Source organism: Theropithecus gelada, chromosome 15, assembly GCF_003255815.1.
Source record: "Theropithecus gelada isolate Dixy chromosome 15, Tgel_1.0, whole genome shotgun sequence".
NCBI classification, from domain to species: Eukaryota; Metazoa; Chordata; class Mammalia; order Primates; family Cercopithecidae; genus Theropithecus; species Theropithecus gelada.
The window spans coordinates 24,662,139-24,680,435 of NC_037683.1; the positions used below are offsets into that span (position 1 = coordinate 24,662,139).

General features: G+C 43.7%; 1 protein-coding gene across 1 annotated transcript in view; it reads right to left on the reverse strand.

Annotated features, from left to right (window-relative positions):
- Positions 1–18,297, reverse strand: part of PAPPA (pappalysin 1) — a 249,545-nt gene that overhangs the window by 46,408 nt on the left and 184,840 nt on the right. The window contains exons 15-17 of the mRNA XM_025359303.1: positions 8,284–8,452; positions 5,798–5,981; positions 192–402 (exon numbers count right to left, since the gene is read on the reverse strand). Of these exons, the coding sequence (XP_025215088.1) occupies positions 192–402; positions 5,798–5,981; positions 8,284–8,452 (564 nt within the window). The remainder of the gene's footprint in view (positions 1–191; positions 403–5,797; positions 5,982–8,283; positions 8,453–18,297) is intronic.

Consider the following 18,297-nt stretch of genomic DNA (forward strand, 5'->3'; position numbering starts at 1 on the left):
GCCAAGCTGAAACTTAAAGTTTGTTCTGTTTGACCCAAAGCTAATATTATTAACAAATCCTTCTAGCTTCTCACAGAACAGAATGGGATGAATGGCAGGCATTGCCTCCAGTGAAGAAATGAGTGCAAGGCATTTGAACCTAACTCTTGTCCTCCCAGAGCCCATGAGTTTGCATTTCCAACCCCACTTACTTCTTTGACTTTCGAGAGGATCCAGGCACATGGTATCCAGGCTTGCATTTGTATTTGCAGAAGGAGCCCACCTTGTGCTTATTCTCTCGGCACCGGGGGGTCTGGAGGTCTGCATTGGGCACGGGGGGTGGAGCGAGGCACATGAGCTCACACAGGGCTTCTGGGAAGGACCACAGCCCATCCTCCATGCAGGTCAGGAGGCTGTTGTTGCCTGGAAGACAAGGGCAAGCAGGGATAGAGGAGGGAGGAGTCTCTGATAGCCAAGCTAGCCAAGCTAATGCATAGCCACTTGGATTTTAGCTGACTTGACAAACCAGGAGATCCCTTATGTGGAATTCCAACCCCTTCCACTTCCAACTGAGGAGCCTAGGGAGATCAAGAGAGCTGCCACAAAGAAGAGGAGATCTAAATGGGGGGAGTGAATTACCCCCATGTCTACAGTGAATTAAAATCCAAGGCTTCTGACTTCTGATCCTGAGCCTCTTCTGCTGCATAGAAAAGACACATTCACAATCCTTGAATCCATCTTTCTTACTTTACAAGTGGGCATCTGAACACAGAGATGGAGGAACTTGCCTTCTAATAGTTGCCAGCAAAAGCTCATACCAGAAACTACAGCATACTCTGATATCAGTGAGTGTATAACGTCAACTGTATAACGTCAAGCTGCCACTCTCCCCCTGGGCCCAGCACCCCTGTATCTGTCCTGCTTACCACCTCCCCCAGCTCCCAACAGCAATGCCTGGAAATGACAGCATTGTGTTATCAGGAGGTTTGATTTTCTGTTCAGGTCCTGGTGCTCAGTGAAGCTTTGCCAAAGCAGCTGAAAGAGCAGCACTTCCCCCGTAGCCTGTGCCAGCTCTGACAGAGTGCTGATTGCCATCGGGAAGCTGGTCTGAAGGGGAACGTTGCAAATAAAAGTAAAACACGGGAGTTAGGCTTTTCACTGCCAGCTCATATATTATCGAGGCACAGCCTGCCTAAAACCTTCCCGAGACAAATAGAGGAGGGCCTAAACTTGTATTTCTCCACCAAACTCTCCTCTTCCTGGTTATTACTGAATGGTGTTGACAACCAGGGCTTGAAGCATTTGGGAAGCTCAGGGAGTTGCAGGTTGGAGGGGTGGAGTGGTAGGGAGAAAACTGACATTTATTGAGCAGTTACTGTGTACCGAGGACTTATTGAGCTGTTACTGTGTACCGAGGGCTTCTGATATGCAATCTCATTTATTCTCACAATAAACAGTGCATTTAGTATGACAGTCTTTATTTGGAAATGAAGACTCAGAAAGAGGTGACTCGACCAAGTTATTCTAGTTGGCAAAAGACAAAACTGAGGTTCAAAACAAATTCTGTCTAACTACAGAGATGGTTGTTTTTAATGGGAAGTTGGCTACTACATATGATCAGCAGGGCTTTTATTATTCATTCTGGAAGCATCAAATCTCAATTTTCCGATCTGTGAAAAGCAAACAATTGCTTCTGCCTTTCAGGGTGCTCAGAAGATGAAATAAAACAACATTTATGAAAAGTGCCCATGAAAGTGTTGTCAATGTCTTCATTTGCTTCTTAACTTTTTTCCTTCTTTCCTTCTTCCCTCCTTTCCTTCCTTCACTTCCCCACTTCCTCCCACTTTCCTTCTTCTTTTCATCTTCATTAGTAGCTCTGAAAGAATCTTCACAGAAGTCTTCATTCATTCAACCAACATCTATTTAGTGCTTATTCTGCACCAGATACTTTTATATGTTGAAGGAAAAGCAGTGAACAAAATAAAATAAAACAAAATAGAAATAGCTCTGCTCTCTTGAAGCTTGTAATCTAGTGGAACAGGGAGGAGTACAATAAGTTATCCTAAAAAGTATACTACTTAGCGTGCCAGAAGGTGCCAAGTACTATGAAGAAAAAGCAGGAAAAGGAAGAAAGGGGAGAAAGTACTTTGCAATTTTATATATGCTTCTCCACTTACTCCTTCTCATTTTTGTCATTTTTCTTCTTCGTCAGTATGATTCATCCGGTTAGCAAAAGGCAGATTGGTGTCTGTAAACCCCAGAGGGGATTCCACATTGATAAACTGTGAGACTGACAACTATAGATATTTTAACATCAAGTAAAAAGAGTAAAGTGTGCAGAAAGGTGATTCATTTGGTTTCCATAGAAGCATAGAAGCATCCAGAATACCAGGGTCTACAAACTTCTTTTTGCATTGCCCTTGCAATCGGAGCAGTCATTGCTTTGGGGTGCCCAGGTAAAGCACAAGGTTAGTGAGAAGGGGAGCTGTATAAAAAGTACAGGAAGCACACCCTCTTCAAATTGCCCAAGAGAGATAACATATCTGCGGAAAAGGTGTTGGGACTCTAAAAAAGTACATTGTATTACCTTTGTATATTGTAAATTATGAAGTGAAAGTCATGGTTCTTCTGTGACAGGAGAACATAAAGATTCCAAAATGCTAATCAAGAGAGAAAATGCAAACCAGAAATGTGCTTTCTGGAAGAGGGTGAATATGAGTTAGCAGTGCACCACAGCTAAAGCAGGCACTGGTGATTCAGGACCATGGATATGTCCTCCCATCCCTGCAACAAACTCCAAGAGAGTTTTCAGCCGGGCAGTATTTCCGTGCACCAGCTGTAGCCACTACCCTGCATCTACAATGTGGCTTTGAAGAAAGTAGCGTATGATACATGATGTGCCCTTCCTTTGTCTTCTTGGCACTGGCCTGTACGCTGTGAAAGATGCTTACTGCACTGCCAACTCTCTGCCTGAGGCTTGTTATACTGGTCATGGATGCTTACTTTGTCCATATGTAGGGCGAGTTTAAAGTACCAAGGAATTAATGCCCCTGGAAGCACCACTAAACTAATGGTGGAGTTGTTGGATTCATGTTCCAGTTTCCAGAGTTGCAATAACTCTGAGGCATGTTCTCCACCATCTCCCAGAGTTTCCCAGAGGGACTGAGCTCTAGTTGCCCACAGTGGCAACTGGCTTTAGAAGAGAACCTGTTGACTTTTGTCAGTTCCATGTCTTCTGCCCTCATTCCCCCACTGTATTTCCTGGGGGAACATGATTCAAGACATGAAGTGAAGGCATGTCTGAGCCTGAAATTCCTGGTAGAGGGTAATATCTCTTGGTAGAGGTGTTGATATTAGAGATTAGGTTCCATCAAGCTTTGGGACTCTGTAAGTTCACTTGTTCATCTTTTAATGCAGAGAAATACATCCTGCTCAGCCTTTCTACAAGTGTGGCTAAGGAAATTCCAATCTCTAATGAGCATTAAAATAATTGTGAACTTGTAGCAGTGTCAAAAGAGAGGTACTTATTTTTATTACTTCATTTAAAAGATTACCCAGGAGATCGAGTCTCTTTTGGAGTGCCGTAAAGATTGAAATTAACATAGAACAGAACTCAAGGAGAGAAATTCAGACCTTCAATCTGGTATTCTAAGCACTTGCCTCATGTTGTTGGCACTTTCTAGATCCTAAGGCAAGGGCTGTATCTTGTACCTTCTTTACTCCTAGAGCCTAGCCTACTGCTGAGCACATAGCAGGTCCTTGGTATTCATTTGTTGAATGCATAAAGTATGAATTTACCTGTGACTTTGAACAAATCACCAAACTTGTTTGTCCCTAAACCAAAGCCATCTCTGAGTTCTTGTCCATCTCTAGCATGTTAGAATGTGAAAGAATATTGGCCACTATATTGTTTGGAGGAAACAAAAATGCACCAGCTGGACTGGAATAAAGACAAGCAGTCAATCGAGAGGCTACATTAGCCAAGGGCTGGTACAGGGAGATTGCAAGGAACAGAGGGGTTGACTTGGTAAGGGGTAGACTTTAACAGAAGTTACAGAGGAATAAGACAGATTAAGAAGAACAAGAGGTACGAATAGAGGAGAGGGCCAGGTGGGGCAAAAACTGAGGGCAGAAGGGATTTCAAGCTGGTCATTATCATTATAATTTATTGACTGTTTAAAATTAGTGCTTTTACTATTCACAATAGCAAAGACATGGAATCAACCTAAATGCCTATCAATGATAGACTGAATAAAGGAAATGTGGTACATATATACCATGAAATACTATGTGGCCATACAAAAGAATGAGATCATATCCTTTGCAGGAACGTGGATGAAGCTGGAGGCCATCATCCTTAGCAAACTAATGCAGGACCAAAAATCAAATACCCCGTCTTCTCACTTATAAGTGAGAGCTAAATAATGAGAACACATGGACACATAGAGCAGAACAACCAACACTGCGGCCTATTCACAGGGAAAGGGGTGGGAGGAGGTAGAAGATCAGGAAAAATGGCTAAAGCGTATTAAGGCAGGCTTCATACCCGGGTGATAAAATAATCGGTACAATGAACCTCCATGACACAAATTTACCTATATAACAAACCTGCACATGCACTCCTGAACTTAAAATAAAAGATTTTTTAAAAAAATTATTGTTCTTTTTGTTTAAACTATGTTATGATCAAAGGAAAAACAAAATGTAGAAAGGAGGAAAGGGAAGCAAGTAAAAGAAGGAAAGGTGACATTGATCACCTCTTTACCCCCTGGCTTGAGATAAGGGTAGGAGGGCAAATTAGGTGGCAATATCAAGTTCAAGAGCAAGGCAGCAGGACCTTTGCCCAGTCAAAGGAAAAGCAAAGTTGGGATCACCAACTATTAGAATGATGGTCCTCCTAAGGCCTTGTCTCCCCAGCCAGGTCACTCTTCCCTAACCACAGTTGGCAGCGGAAGGATATGCATTGTTTTGATTAACGATTATTATTAGCCACAATGAGGGCTGTAATAATCAATGCTAATTTATGCACTTCCCTTTCCCAAAGGCCTCTGATTGATTGAGAGAAGTGTGATTTCCTAGTCTGGAGTTATTAATACATTCCACATCTAATCCCAGCATTCTAGGACACCCAGGTCAGCTACTCACTTTTTTCTAAAATGTGACTTCTGGTATGCCAGAGTCTTATTCCCCTCAATAGCCCTGGTGCCTCGCTCAGGAGGATGCCAGATGCTTCCTGTCCATATCTGCTCTTCTCTGCCTAGCTGGCCCCTCTTGATAAGTAGCAGCCAGCATTGGAGAAAGACAGACCTGGGCTTCAATATGGTCCCCACCACTGATGGTGCAGCCTTGGGCAAGTTCTTTAAACCCTCTGAGGCTTGGTGTGAAATGGGAATAATACTTCGTAAGGCTTACTGGCCCTAATCATACAAGTGAATTCATTTCATCACTTCGTAAGGCTTACTGGCCCTAATCATACGAGTGAATTCATTTCATCAATTCCAAATGCAACTCTTTTTTCTTTTTCTCTCTTCCTTCTTCCCTCCCTCCTTCACTTTTATCCTCTCTTTCTTCTCTTTTTTGCAAGATTTCCAAGGTCTTGGAAAGGGCTTCACTGTCATAATTATCCGTACTCTCTTTTTTCTTTCTTGTCTTCACAGCAGGGCAGTTTACATAAACACAATTGGTAGGAAGAAGTCAGGAGCACAGATAAAACCCCATCCCACTTTTGGTGTTTGAGAGCCAGAAAGAGAGCCTGGATGTAGCCTCTAGGTTTCCCATAGACAGAGGAAGGCTGAGCTGGGGAAGGCGTTCTTGATACCTTTCAATTGTGCAGGGTGACGGCACTGGAAGGAACACTGACTGCCAAAGGTGGTACCATCAGGGCAGGAGAAGGAGGCGGCGTAGACATGATGGTGGTCTGGGATGCTGCAGTCCACTGGCTCACAGGCCACCTGCTTATTCCACTTGCCCTCTGTACAGGTCACTGTGATGCTGGGTCCCATCTGAAAGGCAGAGGCGTGCATAGTGAGGAGTGGCAGACTGAGCCCTAGATGTGGAGAAATACCCTTCTTCCCAAGGTGACAGCTCAGAGTCTCGTCCAGGTACTAGGAGACCAATGCTTAGTGTTTAACGTTAGCTCACTTTTAATGATCCCAATAATTGCATGATTTAGATATTTCAGTTCTCAATTAAAGACACAGAGACTGAGACTCTGAGACATTACATGATCAGCCTTAAGTTAACCAGCTGGAAAAAGGATAAGTCGGACTTGAGTCCAAAGGCTATGCTCTTAACTGCTGTCTATAGAGTCTCCCAGATCATGATTTCCATTTCACTGTGAGAATCTTGAGGTTTTGAGACCTCAAAGGGCATGATGACTTCTTTCACAAAACAGACTGTGAAATACAGTTTAATGATAGGACATCAAGTGTTGATTTTTGTGTCTTTTATTAGCTCTAGGGGAGTTACTAGGAACCTGTTGTAGTGCTTGGCACACAGTAGGCACTCTCCATGGCTATAGGAGACCTGGATGTTTTTCCTCCATGTTATCAGACCACAGGCAAGTTCCTTTCCTTACTTGAGTTCTCCCTTTGGCAAAATGGATGGATTGAACTCAAGAACTGCTCAAAGATCGACTCCCTACTCTGAGATTTAGTGGCTCAATAGTCAAGAGAGAAAGGCACAAAGTCAGAAAAAGCCTAGGAAAAATGAAAGAGTAAATGGAGATTTGAACCGAACTACAAGATGGCAGAGCTGGGCGGAGAGCAAGGCCGTGCTACGGAGCCAAGGGATGGATAATCATTGCAGCCTGGAGGCTTTCATTCAAGGAGGACGCCACTAAATCCTAGAGACTGGAGATGCCAAATGTTGATCTGGGATTTTAAAAGCAAGGACATTTTCCCTCTTAAGCACACATCAAAGGGATGTGTGCTTGACTGAGGTCCCTCACTGCCAAAATAGTTTCATTGTTTCTACAGGAGTTCAGGCCTGCCAAGTCTGACACACAGAAGTAGGTGTCTAAGAAGAGCAAGTCCAGAAGTTCTGTACAAATAGGCATTCCCAACAATAAGGAATGTGCCCTGTGTGCTTGCAGTTTGAAGGCAAAGTCCACTGGCCAGCCCTGGAAAATGCTACATTTACTGACGGAAATCATCAAATCCCAGGACAACCTGTCCCACTCCCCCATGCCCCACCTGGGACATTATAGCACCATCTTGCTGAAGGAACATTCTGTCACATCACTCCAAATCATTCACTACCACTAATCTCATGCAGGACACGTCCTATCTTCCATGACTCCTTTGATGACTATCTGAGGGGGTCTCCCTGCTACCAGTCTTACTGCTGAACTCCAAGCTACACCTACATAGAGTATCTAGAAGAGACTTTGTCACCAGGATCTGACCATGTCACTTCCTGCAACAGCTCCCTGTTGTCCTAAAGATCAACCCCACACTTCCTGACAAAACCGACAGGGCCCTGCACCAGTGGATTCAGCTGGCCCTTCCAGCCTCATTGCTTGGGTGAGTATAGAAAAAGAAAACAAACAAACAAACAATCTGTGGCATGTTTTTTTTTTTTTCTCCTCATCAATGTGCTTCCACATACTATCCATGCCTGTGCCTAGTGCATATATTTATATATTTCTTCCTTCTCCCCAACACACACCCCTTTGCTGATCCATGTCACTTTTCCCAGGCACCTCCCATGAATCTCCCTGTACCTCCACAACACCCTACACTTCCCTTGACAACATTTATCACACAGTGCGGTCATTATTAATGAGTTGTCTGACTTTCCCTCCACCACTAGGCATGAAGCTCCTTCAGAGGAGGGACTTGGTTTGTCTTAACGGCTTCCTCTTCTTTAGCACTTAGTATAGCATCCAATTTCCAGTGAACAGATGCTTTGTAATGAATTAGTGAATGAATGAACATCTCATTGACAGGGCTCACCTCGTCCTAAAGCAGCCCATTCAATTATGTCAGGGTTCTGACTGTAAGATATTCATTCCAAAATACTCAGCCCTATGGTCTTGGAGATTTGCAACCTATACAAAAACACTGGCAAGTATTGTGTAGAACACCAGTCAGCACAAGAACCCTTTTTCTTAGAGATTCCAGACTGCTTGCTTGGTTAATTGATTCATTCACTCATTCATTTAATCAATAAATATTTATTGAGCACCTACTGTGTGGCAGCACTATTTTAAGTGCTGCTGGGTATTTAGCAGAGAACATGTTCAACACCCAGTAAGCCTTCTCTGGGCTGCAGAGAGGCTCTGAGTTCAGCACCTGCACATACCTGGCTCTTGATCAGCTCATCATCCCGCCGTATCTGGAGCACGTAGCCTGTCCGGCAGCTCACAGTACACTGGGCGCCGTGGTAGCGGTCGCTGCTGGAGCAATTGAGAGAAGCATTCTCCACAGCCAGCTCTGGGCAGTCAGTGTTCTCACATGCGAAGTGCACGCAGCTGGGGAGGAAAGAAACAAAAGGGGAAGAAGGAGTCTCCTCACAGGACAGCCACACTCAGTTGGAAGATAAAGGCTAAGAGCCTCTTTCTCCAAGATTTCAGGGGGCTTGAGACTGTGCACAGAAAGAGGTGCTGGCTAGGGTAAAGATGACCCTAGAGGCAGTGAATAAAATTTCTCATTAAGAGCACAAGGTATGGCAACAGACAAACCAGAGTTCAAATCTTGCCAGTTGAAAGCTTTGTACATTATCAAGATTTAAACCTTGAATAGCCTCAGTTTTTCTATTTGTGAGAAGGGGATCATCATGATTACAGTGAATATTTATTGAATTTTTCTATCAGGCACCAAGTTGAGCAAAAACTCTTTTTTGTTTGTTTGTTTTGAGACGGAGCCTCACTCTGTCTCCCAGGCTGGAGTGCAGTGGCCAGATCTCAGCTCACTGCAAGCTCCGCCTCCCAGGTTCACGCCATTCTCCTGCCTCAGCCACCCGAGTAGCTGGGACTACAGGCGCCCGCCACCTCGCCAGGCTAGTTTTTTGTATTTTTTAGTAGAGACGGGGTTTCACTGTGTTAGCCAGGATGGTCTCGATCTCCTGACCTTATGATCTGCCCGTCTCGGCCTCCCAAAGTGCTGGGATTACAGGCTTGAGCCACCGCGCCCGGCCCTTTTTGTATTTTATGAGTACCCACTTACAAGGACCATTTTGAGAATTAAATCAGTTTAGAAAAAAATGCATAGCAGAACTCCTGGCATATGCTAAGCACTCAATAAGTGGTAGCTGGGCCGGGCACGGTGGCTTACGCCTGTAATCCCAGCACTTTGGGAGGCTGAGTTTGGCGGACCATGAGGTCAGGAGTTTAGGACCAGGCTGACCAACATGGTAAAACCCTGTCTCTACTAAGAAAAAAAAAAAAAAAATTAGCTGGGCGTGGTGGTGGGCACCTGTAATTCCAGCTACTCAGGAGGCTGAGGCAGGAGAATAGCTTGAACTTAGGAGGCGGAGGTTGCAGTGAGCTGAGATTGCACCATTGCACTCTAGCCTGGGCAACAAGAGTGAAACTCCATCTCAAAATAAATAAATAAATAAATAAATAAATAAATAAATAAATAAATAAAAGTGGTAGCTGATGTTATAAATACACCTATGCTCTATTACCTAGTTGGCAAGGTACATCACATCTCTGAGATTCAGTATACTCTCAAATTTGGCCAACCTCATACAGCCATGAGACTCAACTGAGATGATGGAGGTAGCAGTCTTTTATAAACTGTGAAGTAACTTACACATCATTAGTGGAGTTGTACGGAGACTATGACTTGCATCTTGCTGCAACTCTGAATTCTACCTTTCTTCCAGTCTGAATTCCACCCGTTCTTTAGGTCTAAGCATCATGCAAGTTTCCATAGGAAGCTTTCCCTTGTGTCCCTCGGCAAGCACCCTCATGGGTATTCTACCCTTCTTTCTCTAAGGCTGTTGCCTCATGTTTGATGTATTAAAAACTCAGTTCCTCAGTGCCAGTGGAACATACCAGATTGCAGGCTAATCTTTAAGGATGCAAACAGAAACAGCATCAAATCCTCATTCTTGGATTATCATTCCCCTTGTATTACAGTTAGGCAAGCACTCAATAATATTAGTTACTATTTGCTGATTGCTTATATACGTGAGCTCACTCCATCCTTACAACAACCCTATGAGCTAAGTGTTACTCATTTTACAGTTGGATAAATTGGGGACTGGCAAGATTACGTTACTTGTTTAAGTGCTCATCCAGAGAGGTGACTCCAAAGGCCTTGTTGTTAACCTTGTCCCGTGTTTCTGGACTAGAATGTCCTTGAGGGCAGAGAAAATGCCTATTTCATCTTGGTGTACTTTGCAGTGCCAATAAAAATTCCTTGCAGATGTTTCCTAAATGGCAAGAAACCAATGGTGATGGTGCCTTGCAATAGCTCTTAAACACTTTAAAGAGGTTGATTCTGCCTAATGCTAAAAGCTTCTAAGGGGCAGTTTTCTCTGACTTTTGCCTCTCTGACTGTGTCTACCCCCAACACCTGGCCTATTGTATACCCAGATGGGTAGATTTGCATCCAGAACCTCAAGGCTTTTATGTTCCCGTTTTTATCTAGAAGACAGGGAGACATTTTGGCCAAACCAGTGTCAGAAAAGTTTTGCACTTTTTTTTGTTTGTTTGTTTGTTTTTGTTTTCTCTCAGTTTCACGATACCCAACTAAGGGTTTTACTGTGACCTATTCCTGTTCTCTATCCTCTGCTCAAAAGCATAGTGAGAAATAAAGTCTGGAGGCGGGGGGAGCTAAAAGCTTCCAAAACATATCACAAACCAATGTACTTGTCTAAATACCCAGAAAAACACAAGCATTTAATTTAGGTCTCAGACCCTCACTGATGGGAGCTTTGCAGTTCTCCAATACTCTCCTTCTGAAATGCAGGGCAACTGGCATTAAGGAACACTTGTTGAGACAACTCCAATTCTCAGCCCTTTTTCTTAGTCCTGACAGCCTCAGCGTTGTACCATGTGGAGACCTCAAAGAGGCTGTAACTGTGGAGTCAACACAAGGGCTTTGACACCAAACAATGCATCTGTTCACATTGTGTAAGCACCAGGGGAAGGAACCACATGGTTCCAATTTAAATATATTTACTCTGTAAGCTACTAGCTCCCAAGCTGTTCTTCTGACCTGTGCCTAGCAGTTTGGGCATTCTTACTCTGCACTCCCAGAAGATACCTGGGCTCTTATGAAGACCCAGAGGGAAAGATAATTTTCTTCTTTAAGTTGCAGAGCCATTAAAGTATAAACAGTGCCTTCCCCAATTATTTTGTGCGCATTAAGTTCTTCACAAGAAAATGAGTATCTGAAATGCTTCATTTTCTAGGGTAGAAGGAGCACAAGGTTTATCAATCAGGGAAATCTGGGCTCCAGCCCCTGCTCTGCCATTTAACAGTTGTTTGACTTCGGAAATTTATATAACATCCTGAGGCTCAGTTTCGTTATCTGTAAAGTGGAAGTAATAAAATAATTTATTTCTTAGGATTGTCAACAGGGTAAAACATCACCCACTGATTCATCTATTAAACAGACCTTCACTGGGGGCTTTACTGAGCACCAGACATTGTTCTGTACATTGGGAATATAGTGGACGGAGGGGATAAACAAGATGACTGTTATCTATGTATTTCAGGAGGAAGGGTGTGTGCCAAAGAAAAGTAATAAATGAGATCATTTCAGATAATGATGCATGCAGTTAGGGCGTTAAACCAAGGTGAAATTATAGAGAGTGACAGGTGGTGGAGAGGGGTAAGGCACTTTATAGAAGGATCCATGAGGAAGGGACATCTGAACTACTACCTGGATAAAATGAAGGGATAAACCATACACAGGTTTGGGGCAGAGGCAGAACCAGGCAGAGGGAAGAGCAGGTACAAAATTCCAGCACAGGATGGAGCTTGGTGTGTTTGTAGACTAGAAAGGCCAATGTATGAGAAATGCTTTGAGGTCAGGTGTGGTGGCTCACACCTGAAATCTCGGCACTTTGGGAGCTGAGGCAGATGGATCACTTGAGGTCAGGAGTTCAAGACCAGTCTGGCCACCATGGTGAATCCCTGTCTCTAGTAAAAATTTAAAAACTGGCTGGGAGTGGTGGTGCACACCTATAATCCCAGCTACTTGGGAGACTGAGGCACAAGAATCACTTGAACCTGGAGGGCAGAGGTTGCAGTGAGACAAGATTACACCACTGTACTCCAGCCTGGGAAACAAAGTGAGACTGTGTATCAAAATAAATAAATAAATAAATAACATTTGAAAAAAAGAGAGAGTGAGAGAAATGCTGTTGGAACTATGGAGCTACTTGAGAAGATGAGTCTCTCTGTCTCTTTTTGCTACAAAAGAAAAAACAGGCCAGGCGTGGTGGCTCACACCTGTAATCCCAGCACTTTGGGAGGCCGAGGCAGGCGGATCACGAGGTCAGGAGATTGAGACCATCTTGGCTAACACGGTGAAACCCCGTCTCTACTAAAAATACAAAAAATTAACCAGGTGTGGTGGCGGGCACCTGTCGTCCTAGCTACTCGGGTGGCTGAGGCAGGAGAACAGCATGAACCTGGGAGGCAGAGCTTGCAGTGAGCTGAGATCGCACCACTGCACTCCAGCCTCAGCAATAGAGCAAGACTCTGTCTCAAAAAAAAAAAAAAAAAAAAGTCCTTGGTCCCATGGATCACCTGACCAAAAGATCTCATGGTCAGATCAGTAGGGGTAGCACTGAGTTAATGAAACCAGTTAGTTTTCTTAGTTGCAGGACTTCTCAATAATTTGGATAACCCATTGAAAATTTCCAGAAGGGGCTAAGGTACACGTTATTTTTTAAACTCTGATCACATTTTTTTTCATGGGACATTTCTTAGGACTACTGCCTTCCAGAATACACTTCAGGGATTGAGGCATCCTGCTTTTTCAGCACATCTGTCTGCACCTGGCCTGCAGGCTTGAAAACAGGAAGAAAAGGGATAAGGGAGGTAATATGTGTCAGGCATTGGCCACTCTGTTTCACCTACATCACCTTATTTGCATTCCACACAGGAACTCCTTGAGGTAGTGATATTATTCCCATTTTCAAGAACAGGAAACTAGGACTAAGATTTTTAAATTGCTTGCCCAAGGGCACTCAGCTTGGACAGAATTCCAGTGGAGATCTGCCAGTCTGTCCCCTAAGTCGCTGCTCGTTTTTCTTTGCTATCCTGTTGGTTGGAAAAGATTGTGTGAACACACTGTCCAAAAATGATAAACATTACCCTGACTGACCCTCTCAAATAACTCTGTGATACAGCCCTGTCATTTCTGAAACACAAAAACAAAAAACAAAACAAGGAAAACAAAATAAAGAAAAGGCTCTGCTGCTTCATTAAAAAAAAGAGGGAAGGATTTAATAACAGTCATGGGAAGTCAATAAAAATAACAAAAGAAGGAGAAAATGAAGACACTTCTCTGAAGGGAGAAAGGTGGCTGATTGGATGGACGAGTGGGAAAGGATGCAGGTAATTCTATAGACCAAATTCTCACACCTGGGCAAAAGTGGAGGTCCCTGGGGTGCAGAGCTAATCAGATACCTAAATAACTTTTTTTTTTTCTTTTCTTCTTATCTACAAGTGTAATGTATTTACCTATGGACTCAAGTTCCACATAGAGGTAAAACCATATCTGATCCAATAGCCAACCCCCACACTGCTGTCTCCACTGTCAATAAGAACGGACTCCAGTCATGCATAACAGAGGATACCTGGAGAGTTCTGGAACCTGCATAAAGCCAGAAGTTAAAGGGCTGACAAGGGTTCCTCTCCTGGTTCTGTTCCTCGACTCACGACTCACAGTATAACTGCTGTGCCCTGCCACTTAGCTGCAATTATGCCATAGGGAAGCAGAAATAATAACAGAAAGGCTGTTTATAAATCATTCTGGGTTGCTCAGATGGGGACAACAAAAAAGACACGTGCTCCACATTGGGAAATGCAGGGAAAACTGTTCTTGGCATCAATTCTGCAAGTTCACTTAGGAAGTGAAACGGTGAAAGAGCTACTGTGCTAGGACCTCATTTTCTACCCAGAAATGAGGCTACTGGGGGAATGATCCTAAAAGGTTCTTTACCCTGGATTTCCAGGAGCCAGTATTGTGGTGTGGTATGGAGGCAAGATTTTGAAGATTAGACGATGCAAGTTCAGTGGTCTGCAGGGTTCAGGTGAGCTGAGTGGGGTGTGTCGAGGAGAGGGTATGTGCCTGGTCAGAGAGCAGAGTGCTTTGCTCCAGTCGAAGGCTGCCTAGTGGGATGGAGGGCCTGATGTTTTCAAAGCTTCTCATTTCTTTAAAGAGGTCCAAGAAGAATTCTGGTTTTTAATATGAACTCTCCTGATATTTAAATGTTGGCAAGTAATTAAAGAAGATAACTAATAGAGGCCAAAGAGAGATTGTTTATGGACTAATATGGTCTTGAACACCAGTCTTGAAATCTCTGATGGAGAGGAAAGATAACTGGATTCCTGAGAACTAGATTCCAATACTGGTTTTCCTCCTAACTTGTTGGGTGATTTTAGGTGAATCACTTCTCTTGCTTAGACCTTAGATTTCTCATCCTCAAATGAGGGCACAGAACCAGGAAATCTTTGAGAGCCCTCCCCACCTTCAGGCCTCATGATTTTATGAGAACAAAACAACAGAGATCTATAATTTCAGAGCCCTTTGAAATGAGAAAAATAGGAAAAAGTAGTCTTTGGTAATCTCAAGCATTGCCAAGGATATGGAGCAACTGGAACTCTGGTAGATCACTGATGGGGCTGTGAATTGGACAATATTTTGGAGAAGAGTCAGGCAGTATTCGGCATAGTCAAAGACATACACATGCTTAGGCACAGCAGTTCCATTTGCAGTTATATTCCCCAGATGTGATTCTCAATCAGTATGCTGAGAGGCACTAATTCCTTTGCGGGTTGGGGAAGTTGAATGAGATTATGGCAGCGATCTGAGCAATCTGTGGTCTCTGGCCAAGAGCAGCTTCATTCGGTGTTCCAAATCCTACTTATGAATCCCTGTATCATTATGTAATGGGATATTCCACACATGGGGTCTCATCAGGGCACAGACTCTAGAAATACTTGGCTCCGGTCTTTGGGGACCCCCACCCCCAACCAACAAACAACAGTCTAAGTTCTCTGTGGCTGAAAGTGTTAATCTAGCCATGTGAAGAATTTGTTTCCCCCCAAAGTTGGCCTTCTAAAATTTAGCTCTCAATCAGAACTGCCTTTATCTGAATGGACCAGCATGTAGAAATGGGGAAGAGTTTGAGATAAAGGAAGAAAGAGAATGTGAAAAAGAGGTGAGAGGAAGAAAGGAAGATGAAAGGAAAGAAGAATAAATGGAGGGAGGAGGGAAGGAAGTTACTTTTCTAAATACATGGTCCATTCAATTTTATAATAAACTGTTCAATTTCTGTTAAGAACCACAAGGGTGGATGAACATGATATATGTGCATGTGTGTTTATGTGTGTGTGAGAGACAAATACTGGAGCCTCAACATCACCACTGTAGTTTTTCTCAATAAAGAAGCCTGTTAACCACCCCACACCCCACCACTGTGCTCCCCTCCCCACCTTTTCTCCTTTCCACAACTTGGTGTGGGGCTGAGATTTGACTAGAATTGCACAACTGGACCTCTCCTTTGAAAACTGATCCTGTTTTCTTGGGTCTCCGAATTTATACCAAGTACTGCAAAGAGACTGGAGACCCCTGAAGCTAGGGTAGAACACATTACCCAAACTGGTTTTGCTATAGGACTCCTCCCAAGGCAGCACAGTAGGCATCACACTGCTCTCAGGAGGAGAGACAGAGAGAGAGAGAGAGAGAGAGAGAGAGATGGAGAGGTGGGAGAAAAGGGAGAGGAGAGAGAAGGAGAGATGCAGGGAGAAGAGGAAAGGTTGTGGGAGGGAGGACAAGAAGGGGAGGGGAGAAACAGTACTTTTCACTACCTGGGAAACAGCTGAGGGTAAAGTGGGATGTTTCTCTTACAACCAGCTGAAATTTGTGCTATAAAAAGTGATGCTACTTATTTTGGTGTTTTGAGAATGAAGGAAAACATCCCATGGCTCTTGACAGTTGCTGCTTATTTTTCTTTCTTTTCCTCCCTTGTTTGTTTGTTTTAATGCATTTGCATGTTTGCAGAGTCCTGCTTGTTTTGGTAAATGCCTCTTTAGCTCCCCATGAACAGCTGCTGTCCTTTCCCCACTGGGGCGCTCAGGAGGAGGTGCTGCTGCTCTGCAGCCTCAGCCCTCAAGACTCAGCCTGTCATAGCCTGATCCAAGCTCAGGGACAAGTCAGCCAAAGACCTCAGAGCTGCAGCTCCATCCCCTTACTCAGAATTCCTCTGAATAAATGAGCATATGGGTCCACTTGTGAAAATTCCTCTTCTCTGATACTCGTGCCTTGCTGTGGTGGGCAGAGAATGGCTTTCGGAGATAGACAGAGTAGGATTTTGCCTCTTACTGCCTGGATGGTCATGACTCACTCGCTCTGTTTCTCTGAGCCATACCTCACAGAAGAAGTGCAATAATAAAATAAGATAATGTTCCTATCTATTAGGGGCTCAACAAGTGTTTGTCTCTTCCTGTCCTCTCTCATCTTTCCTAGCTGTTGGGAATCACACACTGTTAGAACTGGAAAGAACTGCAGAGAATCCATGCAATCCACCATCATCATTTTAAAGATGGGGAAACTGAGGCCCAGTGAAGGGGAATGACTAATCCAAGGTCACATAATTAGTCAGATATAGGGCAGCACTTTGCCCTCATTCAATGTTCCTCCTACAACCAAAGAACTAACAAATACATATCGATCGATATGTTTCAGTCGTTAAATATTTCCTACTGTTTACTTAGGGCACAGACACCATTCATCGAGAATTCAAACAAGTCAGTCCTGGCCTCGGTCAACTTATGGATGGTCAGGAAGGCTGGTTAAAAATGGGAAAGTGTTGTGGAAAAGGTCTAATGGATTTCCATTGACATGGTTTCCCCAGGCTCTGAGAATTAGCTTATTTTTATAGGGTCTGGAAAACAAGGGATAAAAACATCCTCTTCGAGTGAAATAAGACAATGAGTTATATTTAAGAAGTTCTTGCTTCTGAAAGATTGCGACAGACTTTGCACAACAGAAGCTAGAGACAGTGGGTGCTAAACAATGTGGATTTTGCAACCACCTTTTGTGTCCTCTGTGGTAACAGGGGCGTGGGAAAGGCTGGTTGTCCCCCTCTTCTCTTTTCTTTTCTTACCCCCCAGGTATACAGGGCAAGACTGAATCAACTTTCAGAAAGCCTCACTCTTGCGGAGCCGACAAAAATCATAACTTTCTCTTCTTCTGGATCTCATGAAACAAATCTGAGAGACACTGTGCAGCTCTGCACAAGTTGTCCCCTTTCTGGGCCCTGTGATTCTACATGGTAACACAGAAGTTTGGACATGTCAGATGCATGAGATAATCTCTGAAGCTTTTTCCAGCTCCAACTTTAAGAACTTTACACAAAATTCTGTGCACAGAAGCAGCACCATCATCATCAAAAGGTGGTTATAAATATTCTTTTTAAAATCGTTATGTTTACATAGTGCCTAACAGTTTGCAGGAACACTTTTATCTGTAGTGCAACATTTAACCCTCACAACCACCCTGTGGAGTAGATTTCATCTGCTTATTCCAAAATAGAAAACTATGACTCAGAAAACTGAAGTGACTTGCCCAAGAACACACATTCAAGAAGTGGCAATGTGGAGGTTCAAACCCAAGTAAGAGTATTCCCAAAACTTGTATTCTTTTCAGGAAAGTCCACTCCCTTATAGCTCCAAACTAGGTGCATTAATAGATGCTAGCTCAAAAGCACTGAGGGAGTGATGTCATGCAGTTGAAAGACAGGCTCTTAGACCACTCGTGACGTCATAGGAGCTAGGCTTGTGGAAGACAGAGATTTCACCTATCCCTGAAACACATGGTGAACTAGGATGATGCAAATACCAGTCTCACTCTATCCCCCTTGGTTAGGAAGGTTATGCCTCCTGCCTGTGCCACCTAGGAAGCAGAATATCCCAGTATTTCAGAGATAAAAGAGAGCTAATCCTCTTTTTGTTCAGATGAGGACCTTGAGGCTCAGAGAAGGAAACTGATGTTTCCAGGGTCACCCTGCAAGCTATTGTCAATTCTGCCGCTGCAAGCCAGGTGAAGGAGGATTTTTCACCACACAACCCTGCTTCCCTCAATTGTCCTAGGAATTCAGAGACTCATGGGCCTCTCAAGCCCA